The following is a 21,086-nucleotide window of genomic DNA, read 5'->3' as shown; positions in this document are numbered from 1 at the left end:
CCTAACAATTTGAGGTTTCAAGCAGCTTTCTGTACCGTGTATTATGTGAGCTTCGCTGCTTTTCATGAGCGCTTCAAACTGTGGCACTTTGTTTCGAATACTTCGGCAGTTTATCATTAGGCTTTTAAAATTCTCACCTGTAGGGTGGAAGCATTTCTTTCGCCCTTACGCTGATACTTCTGGGATTCCTAGAGCCACCGTTATCCTACAATTATTGTCATCGTTATCCTTACAAAGTTCCAGGGACCAGTATTAAGTGAAGAATGTAGTAATATGCTACAGTGTCTTACGTCTAGCTCTCATAGGGAACGCAAATACGCGATAAGAGTGCACGTAAGCATTTAAGCAATCACTTCCTGCACTCCAGTCGTGCCCGGAATGGGAAGAAACACTAATATATTGTTCATTGGGAAGTATCCTGTGCCGTGTACTTCACAGTGGATTGCAGGGTATGGATGCTGGTGTAGATTCTGCCATTTGAGCACCAGATGTGTAAAAAGTAGTTCTAGACTGAAGGAAACGCCTGCCATCCTTGAGAGCCTGGGCTGCACTGGCGGCTCCCTCATCTTTATTATTCATCAGAGTGTTTAAAAACTGTAGTAATGAAATTTCATTTCCTCTAATATTGCTATTGGCAGAACTAAATGACCACATCACAGTTTTTGAGCATTTTTTCGAAGGATGGTACATTGCTTCTCTGGCAAAAGTGTAGATCCCTCAAAGAACCAAGCCTTTACGCATTAACATGACACATCGTAATAATATGAAATACAGCTGCAGATATTCTCAAGAACTGCTTCATGTCAGCGTTTCTTGGACAGTGTTCTGCAGAACCATGGGGATCCGTGAGGATCACACAGGAGTTCCGCGAGACGTACAAGCCTTTTTTAATGACATTCAAGAAAGTATTTTTGAAAAACAACAATTAAAATTAACGCTTCCACGAAATTAAAAAAAAAAAATAACAAACCATTCAAACTGTTACCGCCGTCCGTCACAGTAGACCCCATCCACAGCGGTCTGTATGACCCTATCGTATTTCGTGAGAAAGATGAGTAGCTTTACACTTTGTAACTTCATATATAGAGAGTATGTTAGATCATTACAGAAATTTACAGTTTTATATCTTGCTTATGAAATGTTGTATACTTTATCCTAAAAAAGGAAAGAAAGAAATGAAGGCCACTCTCTACGCACCATTAAAAAAACTACTTTTTTCATAAATTTAACTAAATTATATAAAAGGGAATTGTTGTGTTAATAAGTAATTAAATGTTATCGAAAGACCTGTAACTGCCACTTTTGTTGCAAAGAATCATTTACTGAATGGTGCTCTAAAATAATTCCATAGTAACAAGCCTGGGGTTCAAAAATAAAAGTGGTTCCACTTGTCGACAAAATTAAGAAACGCTGATTTACGTGATCTAACAGTAGCTCTCGTATAGGACTAACGCTCCCTTACACGAAGGTGATTTAGAGCACCTTTCAAATGGAGATAAGAAAGTTACTTCTGTGAAAGTCGTTGGATTATTGTATTTGCAAATGAGAGTGCGATGTCGACACTCATATACAGTCACGACGTTTCCTTGAGGCATTGCTCGAGTCCTTGCCCGCAAGAGACACTGTACTGCAAGACTGTTTGTCTTTTGCATTACATCAGGACGAAGCTAGTTGATAAACTGCTATGGTAAAACTACCGTGAGGAGCTTGTGCATTTTATTGCAGCTCCTGCATACATAGGCGTAAATAAAACACGTGTACCGTACCGGTATTTCAAAGCAGTGGTTATGAAAATGTAAAAGCAGTTCAACACTGTTATTGTTTGAGACAGAACAGTGGCTTGAATGGATGAGGGAGAAAATCGTCTGTGCCTTTCAAACCATTAATACAGGATGATCAAAAAGTCAGTATAAATTTGAAAACTTAATAAACCACGGAATAATGTAGATAGAGAGGTAAAAATTGACACACATTCTTGGAATGACATGGGGTTTTATTAGAACAAAAAAAAAAACAAAGTTCACAAAATGTCCGACAGATGGCGCGTGAAAGATCTCTTGCGCGCGTCGTTTGATGATGATCGTGTGCTCAGCTGCCGCTTTCGTCATGCTTGGCCTCCCAGGTCCCCAGACCTCAGTCCGTGCGATTATTGGCTTTGGGGTTACCTGAAGTCGCAAGTGTATCGTGATCGACCGACATCTCTAGGGATGCTGAAATACAACATCCGACGCCAATGCCTCACCATAACTCCGGACATGCTTTACAATGCTCTTCACAACATTATTCGTCGACTACATCTATTGTTGAGGAATGATGGTGGACATATTGAGCATTTCCTGTAAAGAACATCATCTTTGCTTTGTCTTACTTTGTTATGCTAATTATTGATATTCTGATCAGATGAAGCGCCATCTGTCGGACATTTTTTGAACTTTTGTATTTTTTTGGTTCTAATAAAACCCCATGTCATTCCAAGTATGTGTGTCAATTTGTACCTCTCTATCTGCATTATTCCGTGATTTATTCAGATTTCAAATTTATACTGACTTTTTGATCACACGGTATATCCGGCCTTTTGCGGGTAGGCTATAAGTTCATCCTAGATTTGTGTTACGCTGACATGTAGTTCCCTTAGAACACTATGCAATATGCGTGCTGTTATATTCTTTCAATTCGTGATTTACAGGTGCTTTGCAATCCTAAATTCACACCTACGGAACAAATATCAGGCTACATATTCCGTGTTACGGGGCCCTTAATCTAAATTTTCTATTGAAATCAGCACATGTCACTGCCCTTAAATATTCAAAATATTTTCATTTATACTATGAATCAACAACAGACTGTCACATATACTGCAACAGAAATTGTAAAAAATAATGCTGAATAACCAATTAACTACTGTGCAAATACTAATTTAACTGCGAATGTCACCCTGTAATTCCTCACACTACAACACTGATGAGAAACGAAAATCTTCTTGTATAATATTTATTATTCTCATTGTCATCCAAGTTTCGTCTTGAGCACACACACATACATACTTTTAGCTTCCCGTTCGTCAATGTGCTTCGGAGTTCGACGCATTACGTTTGCTGAGTAGTTGAATAGAACTCCCTGCAAGCAGTAAAATGATACGCCAGTGCCATCTAGCGCGTAATCCTTTCACTACTTTCGTTCAGCATTCGACTGTTGACATTCAGTTGTTAAGCAGAAAGGCAGAGACATAACGTTGGGTACAATGGGAAGGAAGGAAAACACTGATAAATAAGACACTGCTGCAATCGGATAACTTCAAAAATATATTTTTATGGTTTTCAACAGAAACTATTTTTTTTTCATACGATGATTGCAGCCAGAAATCGAAATTTCGTGATGTTCAGCCTTCTAGGATGCCACAAATGTCAACTATTTTATTTAACGTGTTCTTCCAGCGAAGTCACAAATGTGTAGCTTCGAGTGCTCCCACATCAAATTTCTGAAAGTTAATGACGCAACGTAAGTAAACCAACTGAGCTGAAGCTGCGCCAGCAGATTGTATAGTAGAAGCATAGAGATCCAGTAGTTCAGTTTAGAAGAAATGTTTGTAACTGTGTTTCAAATTTATCCGTTTCTCAAATTATAATGTTCGCGGTAATTCCTTGACGAAGAGCTAAACGGCGTTTACAACGCTACGCTTTAAATTTAATATTTCGCTAGTAGGGTCGCAATCATGCAACAAATGTATTTTACGTTCGCTATCCAACGAAAATCTACCACCTTCTGATGTGCTGGCAGAAATATTCTGGGATGAGTCCTCAACCACGATACGTAGATAATTAATTTTTTCTGATCTCTATCCGGTGGAGAGTGTTGAGAGATTATCTATGAAATTTTAAAGATTCCATGAATGAAGTGCAAAAATTATTATTTTAACACCTCCACGTCTCGGATATAGTAATTATTAGAATCGTTAAAAGCAACAAATGTTTACAGAATTTTGTTTGGTGAAATAAATAACAGAAATATGCTATTTAAAACATAAGCGTATGAATTTTGCTGCTCAATGTTGGCTGCAGCAAGCAGCAACAATTTCATTTATCTTTGTACACTTCCTATAGAACTGTATTTCCTGTAGCTCTTACGAAGGTCTTTGGAGTGGTGAATTTGTGGTGTGTCGGACACACGTGGTGGTTAATTGTGATTTGTGTTTCAACGCATTTTAATTTTTTGTAATTATTCTTCGTAAGAGCAGGTGAGTGTTTCCGCTAACAGGTTAAGGTAATTAATCCTAATTGTGTATGGAGGGATAACTAACGTTACATGTCCTTTGCTTAGTGTCAACACGTTTGCATAATGGCTGCAGTGTCTGCTAAGAAACCCTCGTCAAAAAAGCAACATATTCGAGGTAAAGGCATAAAGAAGAAGAAGGTTACTCTTAAGTTCACTGTGGATTGTGCCCACCCTGTTGAGGACAATATCATGGATGTCGCAAATTTCGAGAAGTACCTTCAGGAACGCATTAAAGTCAACGGAAAAACCAATAATTTTGGGAACAACGTGTCTCTGGAGAGAAACAAAGCGAAAGTTTCCATTAATTCTGATGTACCCTTTTCGAAGAGATACTTGAAGTACCTCACCAAAAAATACTTGAAGAAAAATAATTTGAGGGATTGGCTGAGAGTTGTCGCCAACGGCAAAGACACTTACGAATTGAGGTACTTCCAGATAAACAGCCAAGAAGACGAGGAAGAAGAAGATAACGATTAAATGTATGTGTAAATTTTTGTAAGATCAATATTGTGAGTGCCACGGTTTTCCCTGGCGTTAAAGTGGAATAAAGTATCTAATGTGAATCAGCTTCTTTTCTAATTACTTTAGAAAGTTCTTCAGCGTTGTGCGAAAATGGAATTTTGTTCCGGCTATTTTTGGTACGTATTGAATTAGAACAGTATCTCTTGTTTGTGTCAGTAATGTTTCGTTGTTCTGGGTTTCATTAGAACTGTTTCCGGCATTCTTTTTATTTGGTCACATGTATGTGTTATGTGGTTCGAAGTAAGATCAGTTCAGCTTAAAGGAAGTAAGGTGTTCATTAATTCCATTGAATATATAGGGTGACGTAGGTGTATGTGGTACGTTTTCATTTTGTTGTATTACAAACTTGTTTCTGTGGGGTTGACCTGCATTTAAACATGGGAGAATTTAAGCTGTGGCTAACAAGTTTCGGACATCGTTTTGTAATAAGATTTTTCGGCTTCAAATTAGCAGTGACAGGAAAGTTATGATACAAATAACTCATTGAGCCCAAAAATTTGCGTGTTCAAAATAGTTGTCAAGATAATACTATATGTGGAATCAAAATTTTGACCAAATATGAGGAGTTTGTGATGGTGGTGTGTAAAAATTTGGATGAAATGTAAGTTGTGCGAATGAGAAATTTGAATTATAACCATAGACATTTGGAAGAGATAAGCTTTTGTTAGGAACCCACTATCTGCATTAGTTTGCCCAAGTACTCCTAAAATGCTCTGCCTCTTTTAGTGACACACAGGCTATAGTGCAGGTTTGATATTGTGAACATTGATATAATTGAGAGTATAAAGGCGTCTACAGTATGAGCATCCCTCTGCTTATCCAGTGTTTTTTATAATTTATTTTCCATCTTTGCTAGTTTGGAAATGTTGTATTGAACTGAATTCATAAATCATATACACAATGTAGATAACCAAAATATTGTCAGAAAATTACAACAAAGTGTCGCTTGCTCCTTGAACCTTCTGAAAAAGTTTATTATTGAAGCAGGTTGCACTTGAGATTGACTTTGCTTGGAGGAAAATGTCCTACAGTAAGTTATAGTTATTTTGGCAAATATTACGTATAACATTGCAATATGGTTTTTTCCTATTCTGATGTGTAAGCTTAGTGGCTGTGCAGAAATAAGTTTAATCATTTACTCCATTGAGGTAGTGTCCTGGTATCAGATGATATTTCAGAGAAATGATGGATTTATGCTTCATTCTATAAATTTGAAGTTGGGGAAACACTTTTGTTTTGGTATATGTAAATTTCAGAACACATTAATTCAGTAGCAAGGCAGGAAACACACAGCCCCTTCTCCTACATGAACTAATCTTGTGATACATTTAAAGGGTAGATGACCTATCTCACTGGAACATTCAATATGAACGTTTGGATGTGCTATGTTTGACACCAAAACTGGGGCCAGGGAAAAAAAATCTAAAATAACTTTTAAGGAATTCTACAAGAATGAAGCAGCCTGGATGGTTTATGCTTGGTGTAAGTATGGCACTTCTGTCATTTGGAATTGGAAATACTTTTATCTCAAACTATTTTAATGGAAAAGTTCATATCATTTACTGTGTTTTATAGATATCCTCAGTAGTTTATGCACATAACATTGCTCATATGTCTTATTAGCATAAGCAGTTGTCAGAAACCCAAGTGTCTTAAGATCTGTAGCTTTAAATGCAAATTATAACCTTAACTGGCAGTGCTTGGTTGCTCCAGCTGAAGAATGTGTTAATGTTTTCCTAGAGTATTATGTATCAGTATCTCGGAGAGAAAAACCTTTTATGATAAGTATGATGGACAGCCAGGATACAAGTTGATATGGTTTATCCTGGTAAGCGCAAGCAATTTGTAGTTTTATGTTGTCAGGTGGAGGTGCGTTTGATTTTACATTGTTGCCGGGAAAAAAGTGGTGACTGTCAGCTCCGGGTTGGGAGGAGCTTATAACAAGTAATAGTTGGTAGGTCCTATGCAGTAACACTCAGTTTATGCGATGAAAGCTTACAGTGGAATGAAGAGACATGTATATTTATTGTACAAAATGTAATCCTACATGCTCAAATGACAAATTCAGTTCATCCACGAATCTTGCAATTTGTTGCTAATAGCTTTAATGCTTGAATTAGTCTGTGAATGACATTAATTTGTTATAATCTACATGTATATACTCAAGCCACATTACAAGACATTTCCAGAGGTTTCCCACTCTGCTGGATGATTCTTACAATGTTCTGTATTTTTAGCATTGAAAAGAACATATTCCACCACTATTCAAAGTGTTTGCAATGGTAATACTTCTTCCAAAAGCTTGTTTTTCTTCGCATGGAGTGCAGCAGTGCGGAAGATTAAGCATAGCATAGCTAAGTGTACAAACACCAAGGCGAAAGTGCTCAAGTGTTTCCATTTTCATTATTTCCCCTTCATGTTATTGTTGGGTTCATAAATATGTGAGTAATGCGCAGATACCTGAAGAGAAAAAGTAAACAAATTATTACTCATAATTGAAATTCCAGGATGCAAAATGATACACAGTATAGTGTGAAAGGTACAAGCTACCACTCACATTCTAGTGGTTTATGGGAAATATGTAAAGAACAATCACTAGCGTTTTAAGTTCAATTTCTGTTCCTATTGTGATAGTTGATTTTTTTGTACATGCCATTGTCACATAAGTGTTTCATACTGAAGAAATACATTTAATGATAACCAAGTTACTTGACAGTTAAAAGGTGGCCTACTCAGTTGCCATTCAAAAGGGTATTGTACGAAATTTACTATTCTTAAGCTGTTCTAAATATTTTCTTTACAAGTCTTCAAGAAATTTGGTAAGTAAGTAAAGATATCGGTTTCCTTGAAGTGGCCCAACTTTCTGGAATTAATATTGCTTTCATTTATAATAAGTGTTGAAAAAATGAGCTGAGATTGTTAGTTTCTATTTAATGAACAGTACAAAGGTTTCAACAATGTGTCAGTTATTTCTAATAATCATAAAGGTATATATTTCTTGGAGAGGAGAAACTGTAAATAAAAGAGCAATTAGTTGCTGCTTTCAGGTAAATTAATGAATTCTGTTCACTGGGAATGTTGCACTGCAACATAGCAATGCAAGCTTATACAAGTCCTGCACCAGTTTCTTTGGTCTGTACCACCTTCTATCTATAAGACTGACTTCAGTTTGATATATTTATTTAAAGAAGATAATGTACATAGTGACGTTAGTCAAGTAAAACCTTGCAACCAGCCAACTGAATGCCAGATGAAGAGATTTGTAGTGTGATTTGAAACTTTGAGGCAATAGTACCAAAATATGCGAAGAAGGAAACCAGTGCTCTGAAGATACCTTTGTGTCCAGTGTTCATACTGGAAATTTTACTTACTGAGGGGGCATAGTTTTGGGTAACAAACAAGTCCTTCCTAATTCCCCACCCTTCAACACTGTTACAGTAGATTTTAGTGCAGCACATACTACCTTTGAAAGAAAGTCAGTGGTAACATGTACTGCATGAGTTCATGGCCTGTTTCACAAAAAGGAAAAGTCTTTTTTGGCTGAGGGCTCTTTTCAAGTTGTCTTGAAAGGATTCCATTGTCTAGTGTCGCACTGTTTCAGAAGATTATTCTGGATCATAATTAGTAATGGTGAGTACTAGTTGCATACTCAGCCTTTTGTTTTAATGTCTAGTTTCACTTTCCTGAGGGTTCTGAATTTTGTGTTTTCTTTTTCTGCCTTAATTGCATGGTTACCTGTTAACTGCATCAGTGAAAGTGCTTCTTTGGCTCACAGCATTAGGACTTTCCATTATACATTATTAATGATACAGTATTGTATCGGTCAGTTTTGCTTTGACATGGAATTCCAATGCAAAAACTAAAGGTCGCTTAGAGAAATTGGTAGAAGACCGAAAAACGGGGTACAAAAGTGACTGCAACAGAATATCTGATTTTGATCAATAAATGTGGTATGGAGGTGGGTGGACCAAGAAACTGCTGCAGTATACTGATTTCATGAGAAATTAAGACATAATAGACAGAACGTTGGGCATTAATGTTCCACCGATGTTAAAATTGGATTCTAGTGGTAGGTGGGTAGATATAAAACATTCAGGAACAATATTGATGAGTGGTCTGCTCACACTTTTCCATGAAATTTCATTTCTTGTACCTGTGTTTTTACTTTTTTGTTTCTTGAGAAAGGACTACATATTCAGTCCCATACATGAGCATGGGGCAAGTCATCTGTTGTTTCTTTATCAAATTCCTGTTTACTGTTCCTGAATTTGTTGTTCAATGTCTTGATCGTTCATTCACTCACTGTGTTCTGTAGTTCTCATAATGGAGAAACCTGGGACGCAAAGTTAGTCGAAAGGTATAAATTAACAAAATGAAACATGTTAAGCTTAATTACTAATGAACTATTGTTAAATTTATGTGAATTATTTGTGCTTACTAATTGTAAAATTAAATTGGAAAAAAGAGCTGTGAGAATGAGGCTACTTGGCTTACATGTCTGAGAAATCTTAAGTCCTAGAATCTAGATATAATCAGATAGTATGTTGGAAGAATAATTACAGGTTTTCATTTGCTTTTGAATTTTTTGGCTTCATGATTTCTTGCTGGTGAAGTCTTGTTGAAGGTTCATACCAGCATATAGAACCTGCAGATACTATATTTTTTGAAGAGGTCGTATCAAGATGAATGGGTACCTGTGTCGTACAGTATTCTTACTGCAGCCATTTTCTTCAAAAAATTATTTATCGAGATTTGGGGATATTCTTGTCAGAAAATACCTGGATTTAATGAACAAGAATGGGACATTTTTATTATGACTTGGTATTTGGTAAGCTAGATTATTCCAAGGATCATATAAAGAATTTCAATAATGTACTGTGTACAGTTCATTGTTGACAGCTTTCTGCCTGGTTAGCTGAATGGTAACACACTTGCTTCCCCTGCAATGGGCTCGGGTTCGATTCTCAGCCAGGTTGGAGATTTTCTCCGTTCGTGGATTGGGTGTTGTGTTGTCCTCATCACCGGCATGCGAGTCTCCAAATGTGGTGTCAACTGAAATAAGGCTTGCACTTGGCATTTGAAATTCCCCGGGTGGGGCCTCGCAGCCAACAAGGACATGTGATAATTTCATTTTTTCCTTGACAGCTGTCTGAGAATTGCTTAGTGTGTCAATTGTGAAAATGGAGAACAGTTTTGTGTTGTTATTCCATGAGGTTTTAATTGGTAATATAGTTCAAAGAGGTGTTTCTATTAAGTTTGCATAAAATTTTAATATTCTGCTAAATCTTTCATGCCCAAGAGGCATCACACGTTTTAGGGAAAAACTGTTTGTGTTATATTCTTAGGAACTGTAGTTGTTTAATGGCATTCACTGTTCCTCCTCCCCGGTTATGTATAGTGTTTTGCTGACTGCTTTTGGTTACAATGTTCCGGTGAAATAGTTTTCTTGCCCTGGCATGTGTACACTCCTTACCCCTGCTTCTGTTTAATTACCGTTGTTTTAAGGCAAAACAGGACTAGTTTTGTTATTTCATATCCTAAACTTTTTACTTGTCCTGTGGTTACATTGTCTTCAGCGCCATACAACATTATCAAGATATTGAAATATTATCACCTTCTTGTACCGCAAAATTCAGCTGTTTATTGTAGAATGCTTTAAAAGACTGAAATAACCACAGAAGTGGAACATTTTAGAAAAGTGTATCTCTGCAAATCACATAATTATGAAAGGACAAACTGTAGCTCACCTGGTGATAGTTTCCGAGATACGTTTTAAAATAAGACAGGAAGAGTAATGTTTAACACACTGTTGAGGCCATTGGAGACAGAGCACACACTCAGATTGTGTGGAAGGCTGGGGAAGGAAACAGCTGTGCCTTTTCGAAGGAACCATCCCACATATGCCGAGGGTGACGTATGGAAGCCTAAAACTGGATGGTCAGGTGTGCATTTGAGCCACAGTCATCCTGAATGCAAGTCCAGTATGCTAAGCACTGTGCAACCTCACTCTGTAGATTTTTAAATGTCATATGAGCATACCATGTCTACTATGGACAAAACAAAGCTGCACAAAAACATGAACAGCATGTTATCCACATAGGTTGGTGTAAATTGTTCCGGATTTATGCAGTCTGAGTTCCCGCTGGGTGGCTACTGGTTTGCAGAATAACTGCAAGAAGCCAAAGTCATAAAGTTAATATAATGTTTCAAAACAAGTAACACAAACCACTGATCCACATGAATTTGTTTAACAGCTGGAACACACATCTCTGATTGCAAGTGCTCCTGTAAAGATGCACATGATATAGTCTACTTTAAGTTCTCAGGAAGTTGAAGATAACATTTTCCATGTCATTGGTTAACCCTTCCCTCTTCACTAAACCAGAATGTAATTTTTTGGTGAATTGTAAGCAAAAATACCCCCCCCCCCATCTCTCTCTCTCTCTCTCTCTCTCTCTCTCTCTCTCTCTCTCTCTCTCTCTCTCTCTCTCTCTCCCCCCCTCTCTGGAGGAGGAGGAGGGGGGGGGGGCGGGTATTGGGGTGGCAGTGTTGCCATTCAACTGAGAAAAAGGTCACAAAACTAGAGTGTAAAAGAAAAACAGAATTATGAAAGGAAATTGTCAAGTTACAGCGAAAAAGAATCAATATGGAAAGCTAGAAGTAAGGAAACTGGTCAATGATGACTAGTGAAGGTTAAGGCCAGGTGGACAGAGGGCATAGAAAATGTGCTAGAGAGGGAATTCCCATTTTCACAGCTCAATGGAATTGAAGGGGATGTGATTGTGATGCAGGGGGAGGGGGGTGCCAGGAATTAAAGTTGCTCCTGATGTCACAACTGGTGTAGTATACAGCTAGTTAGTTGCCTTGCCAAAACAGAACGTAGCATAGTGACTGCAGCATAGCTGTAATACTATTTTAGGGAGTGCAGGTAGGGTATCCATCAGGTACTATGATAAGACAAGTGTTTTCTCGCAGCTTGTTAGGAGTGGGGGATTGCGCCATGGGAAGACCCGTTTGGAACTAATTGGGCACTTGTTCAGTCAGTCAGTCATTGCTTTCTTTAGATCCTACCGAAGAGAATATGGAGCAAGTCAGTCTATACAGTAACAAATGATAAGGGAATCACACTTTTTTTATACTGTATTAACAATAAAGTATCACTATACTGCTTAATGTCTATGCCAGCGAAATTTTGAAACTGGAGAGAAAACTGCTGACTCCTCAGTTATATCACATAGGTGACATTGATATTCATAGTATTTAGTTGGTTATTATGATATCTTTCAAAGACAGTAATTATCTACATGTGTAAATGTTGAGTCCTATTTACAGTACGTTACTACTTGCAAATATGCTTCTCGGATTTGCTGACGGATCGTATTGTGTAACTCTCACAATATTTCCATCAGTGCAACTGCTCGACATCATCAGGTGGTGGTAGCTGCTGCCGTCACTGCTGCAAGGCGTGACTGGTGATAGTCGTGCAGCAGCGTCGATATTTATTGTGCCAGGACCAGGCAATATGCGTGCGCAGGGAAGATGCACATAGTTGGAGGAAAGCGGTGCTTCTGGGAGCCACGGAAAAGCCATCCACGCTATGGGCAATGACTGTTCTGCTGAATGCTCCTGCGGTTAAAGGCTGAATTAAATGTCAGTAGTGTGTTGGGTCGCGTGATTAATCGGAAGTTCTTAATTTCCCTGCTTTGATTTAATGGAAGCCAGTGCTGGATTCCAGGCGGCGCCTAGTTGAAAACTTGCTTCCCTGTTGATAAGATTGTCCGCCTTAAGGATAGTATGGCGTCCTTAACAACACAGTCTCAGAAAGATGACGTTGGGGATAAAATTTCTGTCTGTTCGTAAAGCATACGATGTCCTGTGTCCAGGCAGTGCTCCACTACCACTGATTTATCAGGTTGCCCCCACGTGTATGACGCAACATTCTTGCATGGTTCGGCATGTCTGTCCAATATAAGATTTTACATGCGCCACATTTCCTAAGACCAAGATCGTCTTTGACCAAGCACAGCAAATTCATCAATTTATCTGGTGGCCAAAAACACACTTGATGTCATGCTTATTGAGGAGCCTTTCCATTCTCTAAGACATGCTGCAAAAATAAGGCAAGAATGCTGTTGCAGTGGGTGCCTCCACATCTTCATTTACATCCCTGCTTAGAATGGAATGCATCTGCCTATCAAAATAGCCATTCTGTTGGAATACCGTTCAAAGGCGTTGTAACTCATCTGGTAGACTGTCGGCATCTGAGACTACATTTGCTCTATGCACCAAGGAGCATAGGCCACTGCTGTGTTGCGCAGGATGAACAGCTTGTGGCCTACAAATATAGCTCCATATGAGTTGATTTGCAATTGACACTGTGTTCCAGTGTACCATCAGCTTTTCTTTTGACTATGACGCCCAGGAACGGTAAGATGCCATCCTTTTCCACTTCCATTGTGAACTGTACATTGGAATGGAGTGAGTTCAGATGCCAGGGAAACACAGGTAACGTCTCTATTCTGTGGCCACACCACAAAAGTATCGTCTACATACTGCCAGAAACAGGAAGGTTTGAGACTTGCCGACTGCAGTGCTTTTTGCTCGAAGTCTTCCATAAAATAGTTGACCACAATGGGACACTCACATGACGACACCATCCACTTGTTCAAAATACTGGGCACTGAATAAGAAATAAGTTGAGGTAAGCACATGTTCAAATAATGCCATGATGACATTGGCTGCTGATTAGCTCTAATGAGCCCTGCAGAGGTACTTTCATAAACAAAGATAAAAAGTCAAAACTTAACCAAAATATCTGACACTTTTAGCTGAAGGTCTTCAGGCATCCTATGAATTCTGGATATGGTTGATCACACTTGCCCCATGAGAGAGGTCCCAACAGTGTAGTAAGATGTTTGGCCAGAAAGTAGGAGCTCCAATGTCGCTCACTATTGGGCAAAGAGGAGTCCCATCGTTATGTATCTTACGTAGGCCGTACAATCTTGGAGGAACTGCAGCCTGTTGACGTAGGCTTTTATCCTCAGGGTCATCTATCTGGCACTGTGTTGTTAAGGAGGCCATACATATCCGTAAGGTGGACAGTCTTGTCAAAGGGATGCAGGTTTTCATCTAAGCGCCACATGGAATCCAGCAAAGGCTGCCATTACATCAAAACAGGGAAAATAAGAACTCCCGATTCATTACATGATGCAATGCGCTACTGAGATTTAGGTCAGCCTTTAACCGCAGGAGCGTCCAGCAGCACAGTCATAGCGCATGCGCGTATGGCTTTTCTGCGGTGCCTGGAAGGGGGCGCCAGGAGCACCGCTTTCCTCCAACTATGAGTGTCTTCCCACACACACGTATTTTTGCCTGCTCCTGGCATGATAAGTTTCGATTCTGCCGCGTGATTATCATTAGTCGCGCCTTGCAGCAGTGACGGCAGCATGTTGTCGAGCAGTTACATCGATGATGTATAATGCGATTTACACAATATGATCTGGCAGCAAACCCAAGAAGCATATTTGCAACAGATCTGTTGGGAAAACGTGAAAAGTCACATTACTAATTGTCATCTTTTGCTAACAGAACTTTCCAATCCTTGACACTGGATAATCTGTAGAAAGAGTGGTGAATGAAGAATGTTTTTTAGTTTCCTTTGAACTGGCAGGGTTTCCCAATTTCCCCATGGATGGGAGCTTGTTGAATATCTTCACACGAGAGTGCATAACAGTGCTACAAACCTTAGTTAGGCAAAGTAGACATCAAAATAATTACATGTTATAGTTTGTGTATATCACAGCTCAGCAGAGACTATTATTGTCAGCAGCAAAAACTACTACGGAGCAATTTTTTTTTTTAGCAAATGAGTACGAATTCCAACATCTTTAGAAAGGCTTCTGCAAGGTGTACAATATTTTTACTTCTCACTTCTGCTGGATACTTTGGGTATGTTGCATAAGACAACAAAGGGTGAACACATGCTTATTAAGCCAGCACTTTTATTTTTAGATTAACACACAGAGGCTGCAAGACTGAAGTTGGATGACACCGAGTTATTGTTATGACATTTTGGCTGACAGCTAGGGAGCCATCTTCAGCTGAAGCATTAAAACTGGAAATGGCTGGTGCATGCCACTAAGTTAATGCAAAAAATTGACTTGGCAGTACATGCACCTAGCTCTTGCTACAGGACCACCCTCTATTGAGTGTTGACCTATACATATTGGTATTATTGCATGTACGCCATCTATTGAATTATGGGTCACAGTTCATCAAATAGATAAAATTGTTACTGCACATGGCAGTAGGTGTCAAATCAGCATTTTTAAGGATGCATTTGTGCACCTTAGCTAGACTAATATTCAACACAGGAAATTGAGCAAGCAGTTATTAACATGTGCCACAGTCTGAAGTTTTTTATAAACCATGTAAGGATATTAAACACGACGATTACATTGGGCCATTTGTGGGTAAAGCAGCTGGTAGTCTTCACTTTATTGATAGAATGCTGGGGGAAGTGCAATCGGACTACAAAGGAGATTGCATACAGATCGTGTGACTAATTCTAGAATATTGTTCAAGTATGTGGGACCCATCCAAATAGGACTTACAGGAGATATATACAGAAAAGGCAGCATGAATGGTCACAGGTTTGTTTGATCTATGGGAGAATGTCATAGAGATACTGGAGGAAGTGGGCTGGTTGAAGATAGACGTAAACCATCCTGAGAAGGTCTATTAACAAAGTTTCAAGAACTGGCTTTAAATGATGACTCTAGGAATATACTACAAAACCCTGCATATCGCTCACGTAGAGACTGTGAGGATAAGATTAGAATAATTACTGGTTGCACAGAGGCATTCGATCATTCTTCCTGCACTCCATAAGTGAACAGAATGGAAAGAAACCCTAATAATTGGTACAATGGGATGTATCCTCTGCCATGCGCCTAATGGTGGTTCGCAAGGTATAGATGTAGATATGCAGTTATGATCTCCAGTTATATCATCTCATCTGATGAAAGCTGTCATGCGAAATATGAAGGCTTCAATCCTAAAATCTAATGGAATTCTCATTACTTATGAAGTGGATGCCTGGAGGGAGTATTACAGGGTGTGTTTTGTTTAGTGTACGAGGGGTGATCACAAGTTAAGAAAGAAGTGCTCATTGGTTGTGGTGAATGTATAGGAAATTATTCAGTTATTAGATCAATAATTGATTTCATTGCCATTTACTGTGACACAGCTGTAACTCCATTAACAGATTCTTTTTATTTTTCTCTGTGTCTCATATTACAAAGCATGTCCGTAAAGTAAGTAAACATTTTTTTCATACCAAAACTTACTTTTCAAGAACGCACTTCTTAAATTATTTTCCTATATAGTTGCCACCACTGTTGAGACATTTGTGACAGCGGGAAACCAACTTTTCTATGCCCTCTTCAGAGAAAGATATCACCAGTGAAGACAGCCACTGCTACACACAGTTTTCTAGCTTGTCGTCATTGTCAACAGCGCCTTCCTCCAAAATCACACTTCAAGTTCAAAAACAAGTGGTAGTTAGGTGTGAGATTGGGACTGTACGATGGGTGATCGAATGAAGCAATGCCGAAGTTTTCTCAATGTTTCACAGTATTGTATCGCATTTACAGTTCCACATCTTGAGAAGGAATTCAACAAGCAGAATGCCCTGTCGATCACATCACTGTGCACAATTTTTCGTGCTGACAATGTTTTGAATTTTTATGTTTTGTAGTATCATGACTGCCTCCACTCTGTTGTCCGTCATTTTGATTCTAGAGCGATATTAAAACCCAAGTTTCATCACTGGTCACAATTGTTTCAGAATTCGTCTCCCTCATCATTGTATCAGGTAATAAATTTCAAAGCACTGCCAAGTCACTTCATTTAGTGGACATCTGTAAGCATTCTCGAAAACCAACAGTACACAATTTGTGACAATCTCAAGCAAATCAATTTTTGAAATTTTAGAAAACTAATCACAAAGCATTCTTATTGTGAATAGTCTTATTTTCATGAATCTTTCATTCACTTTCTCAACCAAACCATCACTGACAACAGGATGCCATCCGCACTGTGCTTAGTCATGAGCACTGGTTCATCCAACATTGAATCATTTCCCACTTTCTCACCATTCCATCAGTCATTACATTTTCACCATAAGTGTCTACAAGCTGATGATAAATTTCAGCTGGCTTAACATTCTTTTTGATAAAAAACCATATTACAGAATGCACTTCACAGTTTGTGACCTCAGAGACTGTCTTTAAACATTTTGAATGATCTCTAACAAATGTAAATACAACACAATCCAGTTGTAATGATGCCAGTGGAAAGACAATGAACCTGAGAGATGCATGGAACTACTACACCAGTGCTGCAGGGCAGTAGAAGGAAATGGCACTTGCTTGCTGGACGCACCTCATAGTAATTTTTATAATATTTCAAATTCTTCATGAAACACACACAATCTGTTACCATTTATAAATAAAACTTTTAGTATTTATTAGTTTTGTATCTTGCAACACAGTGTAGGTAGAAGGAACAATACAGTTCAGCAAACTTCACTTGATAAGTATAAAAGAAACACTGCTTACAAAGAAAATTGTTGTCATCCCCGAAGAATTACCATCAGTGACAATTCTGAAAGCTTTATAAAGTGTCCTACTTTGTGGTATCAATTTGTGGTTTCAAAAGAATGCTGGATGTAACTAGATAACACTCCATCGGTTCTCATCAAATTAACTTCATTGTATACTACAGGCTTCTGCAATGACAGAAAAGAAACAGATAAGGCCACATAAGACAAATTATTAAAAAATCTTAATTTATCATATTCTTATTATCTTGGACATTATAGAAATAAAACCCCATTGCAATATATAATATAGTTCTTGGCATGTGGTTCATGTAATGAAACTAAGTGAAAAGCTGTTTTTATTGTGCCATACACATTTCACTTTTTATTTGTGAAGTATCTTCAATTGTGATTTGTGATCTCATTAGTGTATATGTGCCATTCTGGAGTTTTACTTTGATAGTTTGCATCAGAATGTTTGGAAACCTTCTTAGCACAACTGCAGGAAGATCACAAATTGCCACTGGAGATGCTTCACAAATAAAAGGTAGCAAAACACACATGGCACAATAAAAATATCTTTTCATGTAGTTGCGTTAGATAAATCACATCCTAAGGAGATAGAAGCAACTAAGTAACATTGGAAAACTGTACTTCACTTACTTGCTGAAATTTCTCCGAAAAATACAATAAAAATGTCAGTGTCACTGTCCAAAGTTAAAATACAAAGCACCACCACATTGTGTCATGGATGATGACGAGTGCTTTGTGCGGCGCTCAACTGTGCACTTATCAGCACCCCTACAAATTCCCAAGTTTTGCTCAGTCCAATCATACCACTTTCATGAATGATGATGATGAAATGATGAGGACAACACAAACACCCAGTCACCTCAAGGCAGGTGAAAACCCTGACCCCACTGGGAATTGAACCTGAGACCCCGTGCTCGGGAAGTGAGAAAGCGACCGTGAGATCACGAGCTGCAGTTGTGTCATGGAGTGTGGATTAGTAACATCCTTACAGTTTCTAGGAATGGAGGCATAAAACTCAGCAGATCCTTTGTTGCTTTTCAAGAGGAGTAGGCTGCCTCTACTGGCACTATGTTTCACATCGTGTCTTCCTTTCAGTTCGTACTAATCCATTACAACAGTATACTGCATAAGCACTCGTCACAACCATTGACACAATGCAGATGCACACTTAACACTACATGATAGAACTGAGAAAGGTACCAGTAACACACCTCATCTAGAACTGCAATGTGAGATATTTGCATTGTCTCCACACCTTACTGGTGACAACAAGACTGGAGCTAACTTTTATTTGTGAACTATGATTACGTTCCAACTTGACAGTCATGGTGAATGTCTCAAACTTACTTTAAAATTAACAAAAGACATTCTTTGTTAGTGTGAAATCTACTTTTATCTTTCAGAATAAATTTTCACTCTGCAGCAGTGTGTGCAGTGACTGGAAACTTCCTGGCAGATTAAAACTGTGTGCCACACAGTGTGTCTTTCACGAACACATGCTCTGCTAGCAGCTATCCAGGAACGACCCACCCTCACAGTTTTACTTCTGCCGTTACGTCTTTCTGCCGTCCTTGTATCTTCCAAGGCTCTTCTTTTCTCACCTCTTTTAGCAGGCTCCATTCCATAAAATATCTACAATACAAGGCTGCAAGAGCTAACAACTTCACATAATTCTTGCATTTTTCAGTCTTAAACTGTTTCCTCCTCCCTCACATTCTTCCAATTTTCACTTTTTTTTTTTTTTTTTTGCCAGAGTGGTAACAGGTAATCAGTCAGTGCAGTTCCTGACTAAAGCTCATGTGACCACAAAATTTAACCCTTGAAGACAGTATGTATTTTGCACAATTAATAATTACTTGCTCCCCCCTTTGTTTTATATGTTAAGAATTCTTCAAAAATGGCGTTTGTCAGTTAAGCCTTTTTGCATAAGTAAATGAAAATTACAATCTTCCTTCTTCATATATCTCAAGGCTTGTTTTCAGATGAAAGCTATTCTCCACAGAGGAGCATCTGTTTCTGAAAACATTTTCAAACTCAAGTCAAAGCTAGTCCTGTACCCAACCAGTAAGCATTGGTGACGAAACACAAATCACAAAAATAATGGTGGGGTTGGTTACCAATGCCTTCATGCAGAGTGTTCCGAAAAGTGAGTATCCACACTATGTGGACACGGGAGTAGCGAGAGGAGGGCCACGGTGAATGTTCAAACTCCCTCGCCCGAAATATTGACAAAACCAAAAATGTGTGGGGGGGGGGGGCCATGATCTTAAAATCAATTGCAGTGTAAACATTATTTTGAAATTACCGCATTTTTAAACTGTGGTTGTTGCCAGTGTGGGTGATGAGCTAGCACTGGCCACAAGTTGGCACCATTGTGTGCACAGAGCCTCAAAGGAACTTTGTTTGTCTGGAGTCCTGGAAAGTCCAGGTATCGCTGTCCCTCCATGAGGATGCCCTAATTGCTACAGTTGCCAAGGGCTAGTGTGCACAATATGATAATATCTATTCTAGGCAGTATAATTATAGTAGGAAAGTCCTGCTGGAATGTAAATACTTAAGAAGTAAGTATTTATATGATAATCTGTGTTTAATTGTATAAATTTAAATAGTACGTGCAATATTTCAGAAGTGACCAATTTGACACAAAATTGTACAAGAGAAAAGTTGTTGTATCAAAGCAGATTTTCAAAAAGTCTTGGCAAACTTTGCCATTTATCAATTTAATAAAAATCATATCCATCAACTGCAAAAATTAAGGACTGAAGTAACTTTCACATGATAAGTCCCCGCCAAGTAACCTAGCTTAATGAGGAACCATACCTAATAAGAATTGCTGTAGTATAGTACGTAAGGTAACTGAAAGAAATATGCTATGAGATGAGCAGAAATGACTATTTATTCAAAGAGAATAAATACTTTGAAGTCACTGTGATTCCCTGGACATAGAAAAGGGTGGGATGTGGTTCCTAATAGGGTGTGTGACATCCCGGACAACAGGGCATCCCCTGCATGTACTCTCATGCTGGCGACAAGGTTGGTGGAGGAGTTCTTGTGGTAGGATGTTCCATTCCTTCACCAGCGTGGTTGACTACTGCTGGCTGGTTGTTGGTGCATGTGGACCTTCTGCAATATGTCTCTCCAATGCAGTTTGCAAGTGGTTGAAGGGGATTAAGTGAGGAATGGGCAGATCAGTCCATTTGTCTCATTCCAAAAGGTCCTCCGCTCATTCTATTTGGATTAATCGTGCATTATCACCCGTAAAAAGGAAGTCAGCGCCAAATGTACCCCTGAAATGACACTCGTGGGGAAGAAATACAGTGTTACAATAACACTGACCCAGTGACCGTATCATGTGCAAAGATTTGGAGGTCGCCGAACGTACCCTCACAAGGCGAGAGGTGAGAACATGTAATAAACTCAGGAACATTATTGAACATGATCATTTTGGTGGTCCAGGTGTTATGTTGTGGGGTGGCATAATGTTGCAGGGGCTTTCCGATCTCCAAATCTTGGAATGCTTTACAATTTGTTGAACATGAACTAGATAAAAGAATTGTCTTGAGAGATGCCTACTGCTTTTTCCATACTGAATACTTCTAAATTGTCTGATATCATTGTAGGGTTAATTCAAAAAGTGATAGCAGACATACAAGATCTC

At 38.7% G+C, this 21,086-nt stretch overlaps 2 protein-coding genes across 3 annotated transcripts in view; one reads left to right on the top strand and one right to left on the bottom strand.

The window, feature by feature from the left end:
• Positions 1–4,096: 4,096 nt before the first annotated feature.
• LOC126412808 (60S ribosomal protein L22-like) lies at positions 4,097–4,835 on the top strand. The gene is made up of 2 exons (XM_050082591.1): positions 4,097–4,234; positions 4,318–4,835. The coding sequence occupies exon 2, from the start codon at positions 4,336–4,338 to the stop codon at positions 4,747–4,749; it is 414 nt and encodes a 137-aa protein (XP_049938548.1). The 5' UTR covers positions 4,097–4,234; positions 4,318–4,335; the 3' UTR covers positions 4,750–4,835.
• Positions 4,836–6,800: 1,965 nt separating this feature from the next.
• Positions 6,801–21,086, bottom strand: part of LOC126412807 (serine/threonine-protein kinase ULK3) — a 126,130-nt gene continuing 111,844 nt past the window's right edge. Inside the window, exons 9-10 of one of the 2 annotated variants that reach the window (XR_007575346.1) lie at positions 17,415–17,584; positions 6,801–7,254 (exon numbers count right to left, since the gene is read on the bottom strand). Coding sequence is in view for 1 of the 2 variants with exons in the window: in XM_050082590.1 (XP_049938547.1) it covers positions 7,226–7,254 (29 nt within the window). In the remaining variant the exon portion in view is untranslated. The remainder of the gene's footprint in view (positions 7,255–17,414; positions 17,585–21,086) is intronic. The other variant, XM_050082590.1, reaches the window with a different exon arrangement.

Source organism: Schistocerca serialis, chromosome 7 (genome assembly GCF_023864345.2).
Source record: "Schistocerca serialis cubense isolate TAMUIC-IGC-003099 chromosome 7, iqSchSeri2.2, whole genome shotgun sequence".
In the NCBI taxonomy this organism is placed as follows: domain Eukaryota; kingdom Metazoa; phylum Arthropoda; class Insecta; order Orthoptera; family Acrididae; genus Schistocerca; species Schistocerca serialis.
The sequence above is the reverse complement of the archived record's forward strand: the minus strand, read 5'-3'. Positions and strand labels throughout refer to the sequence as shown.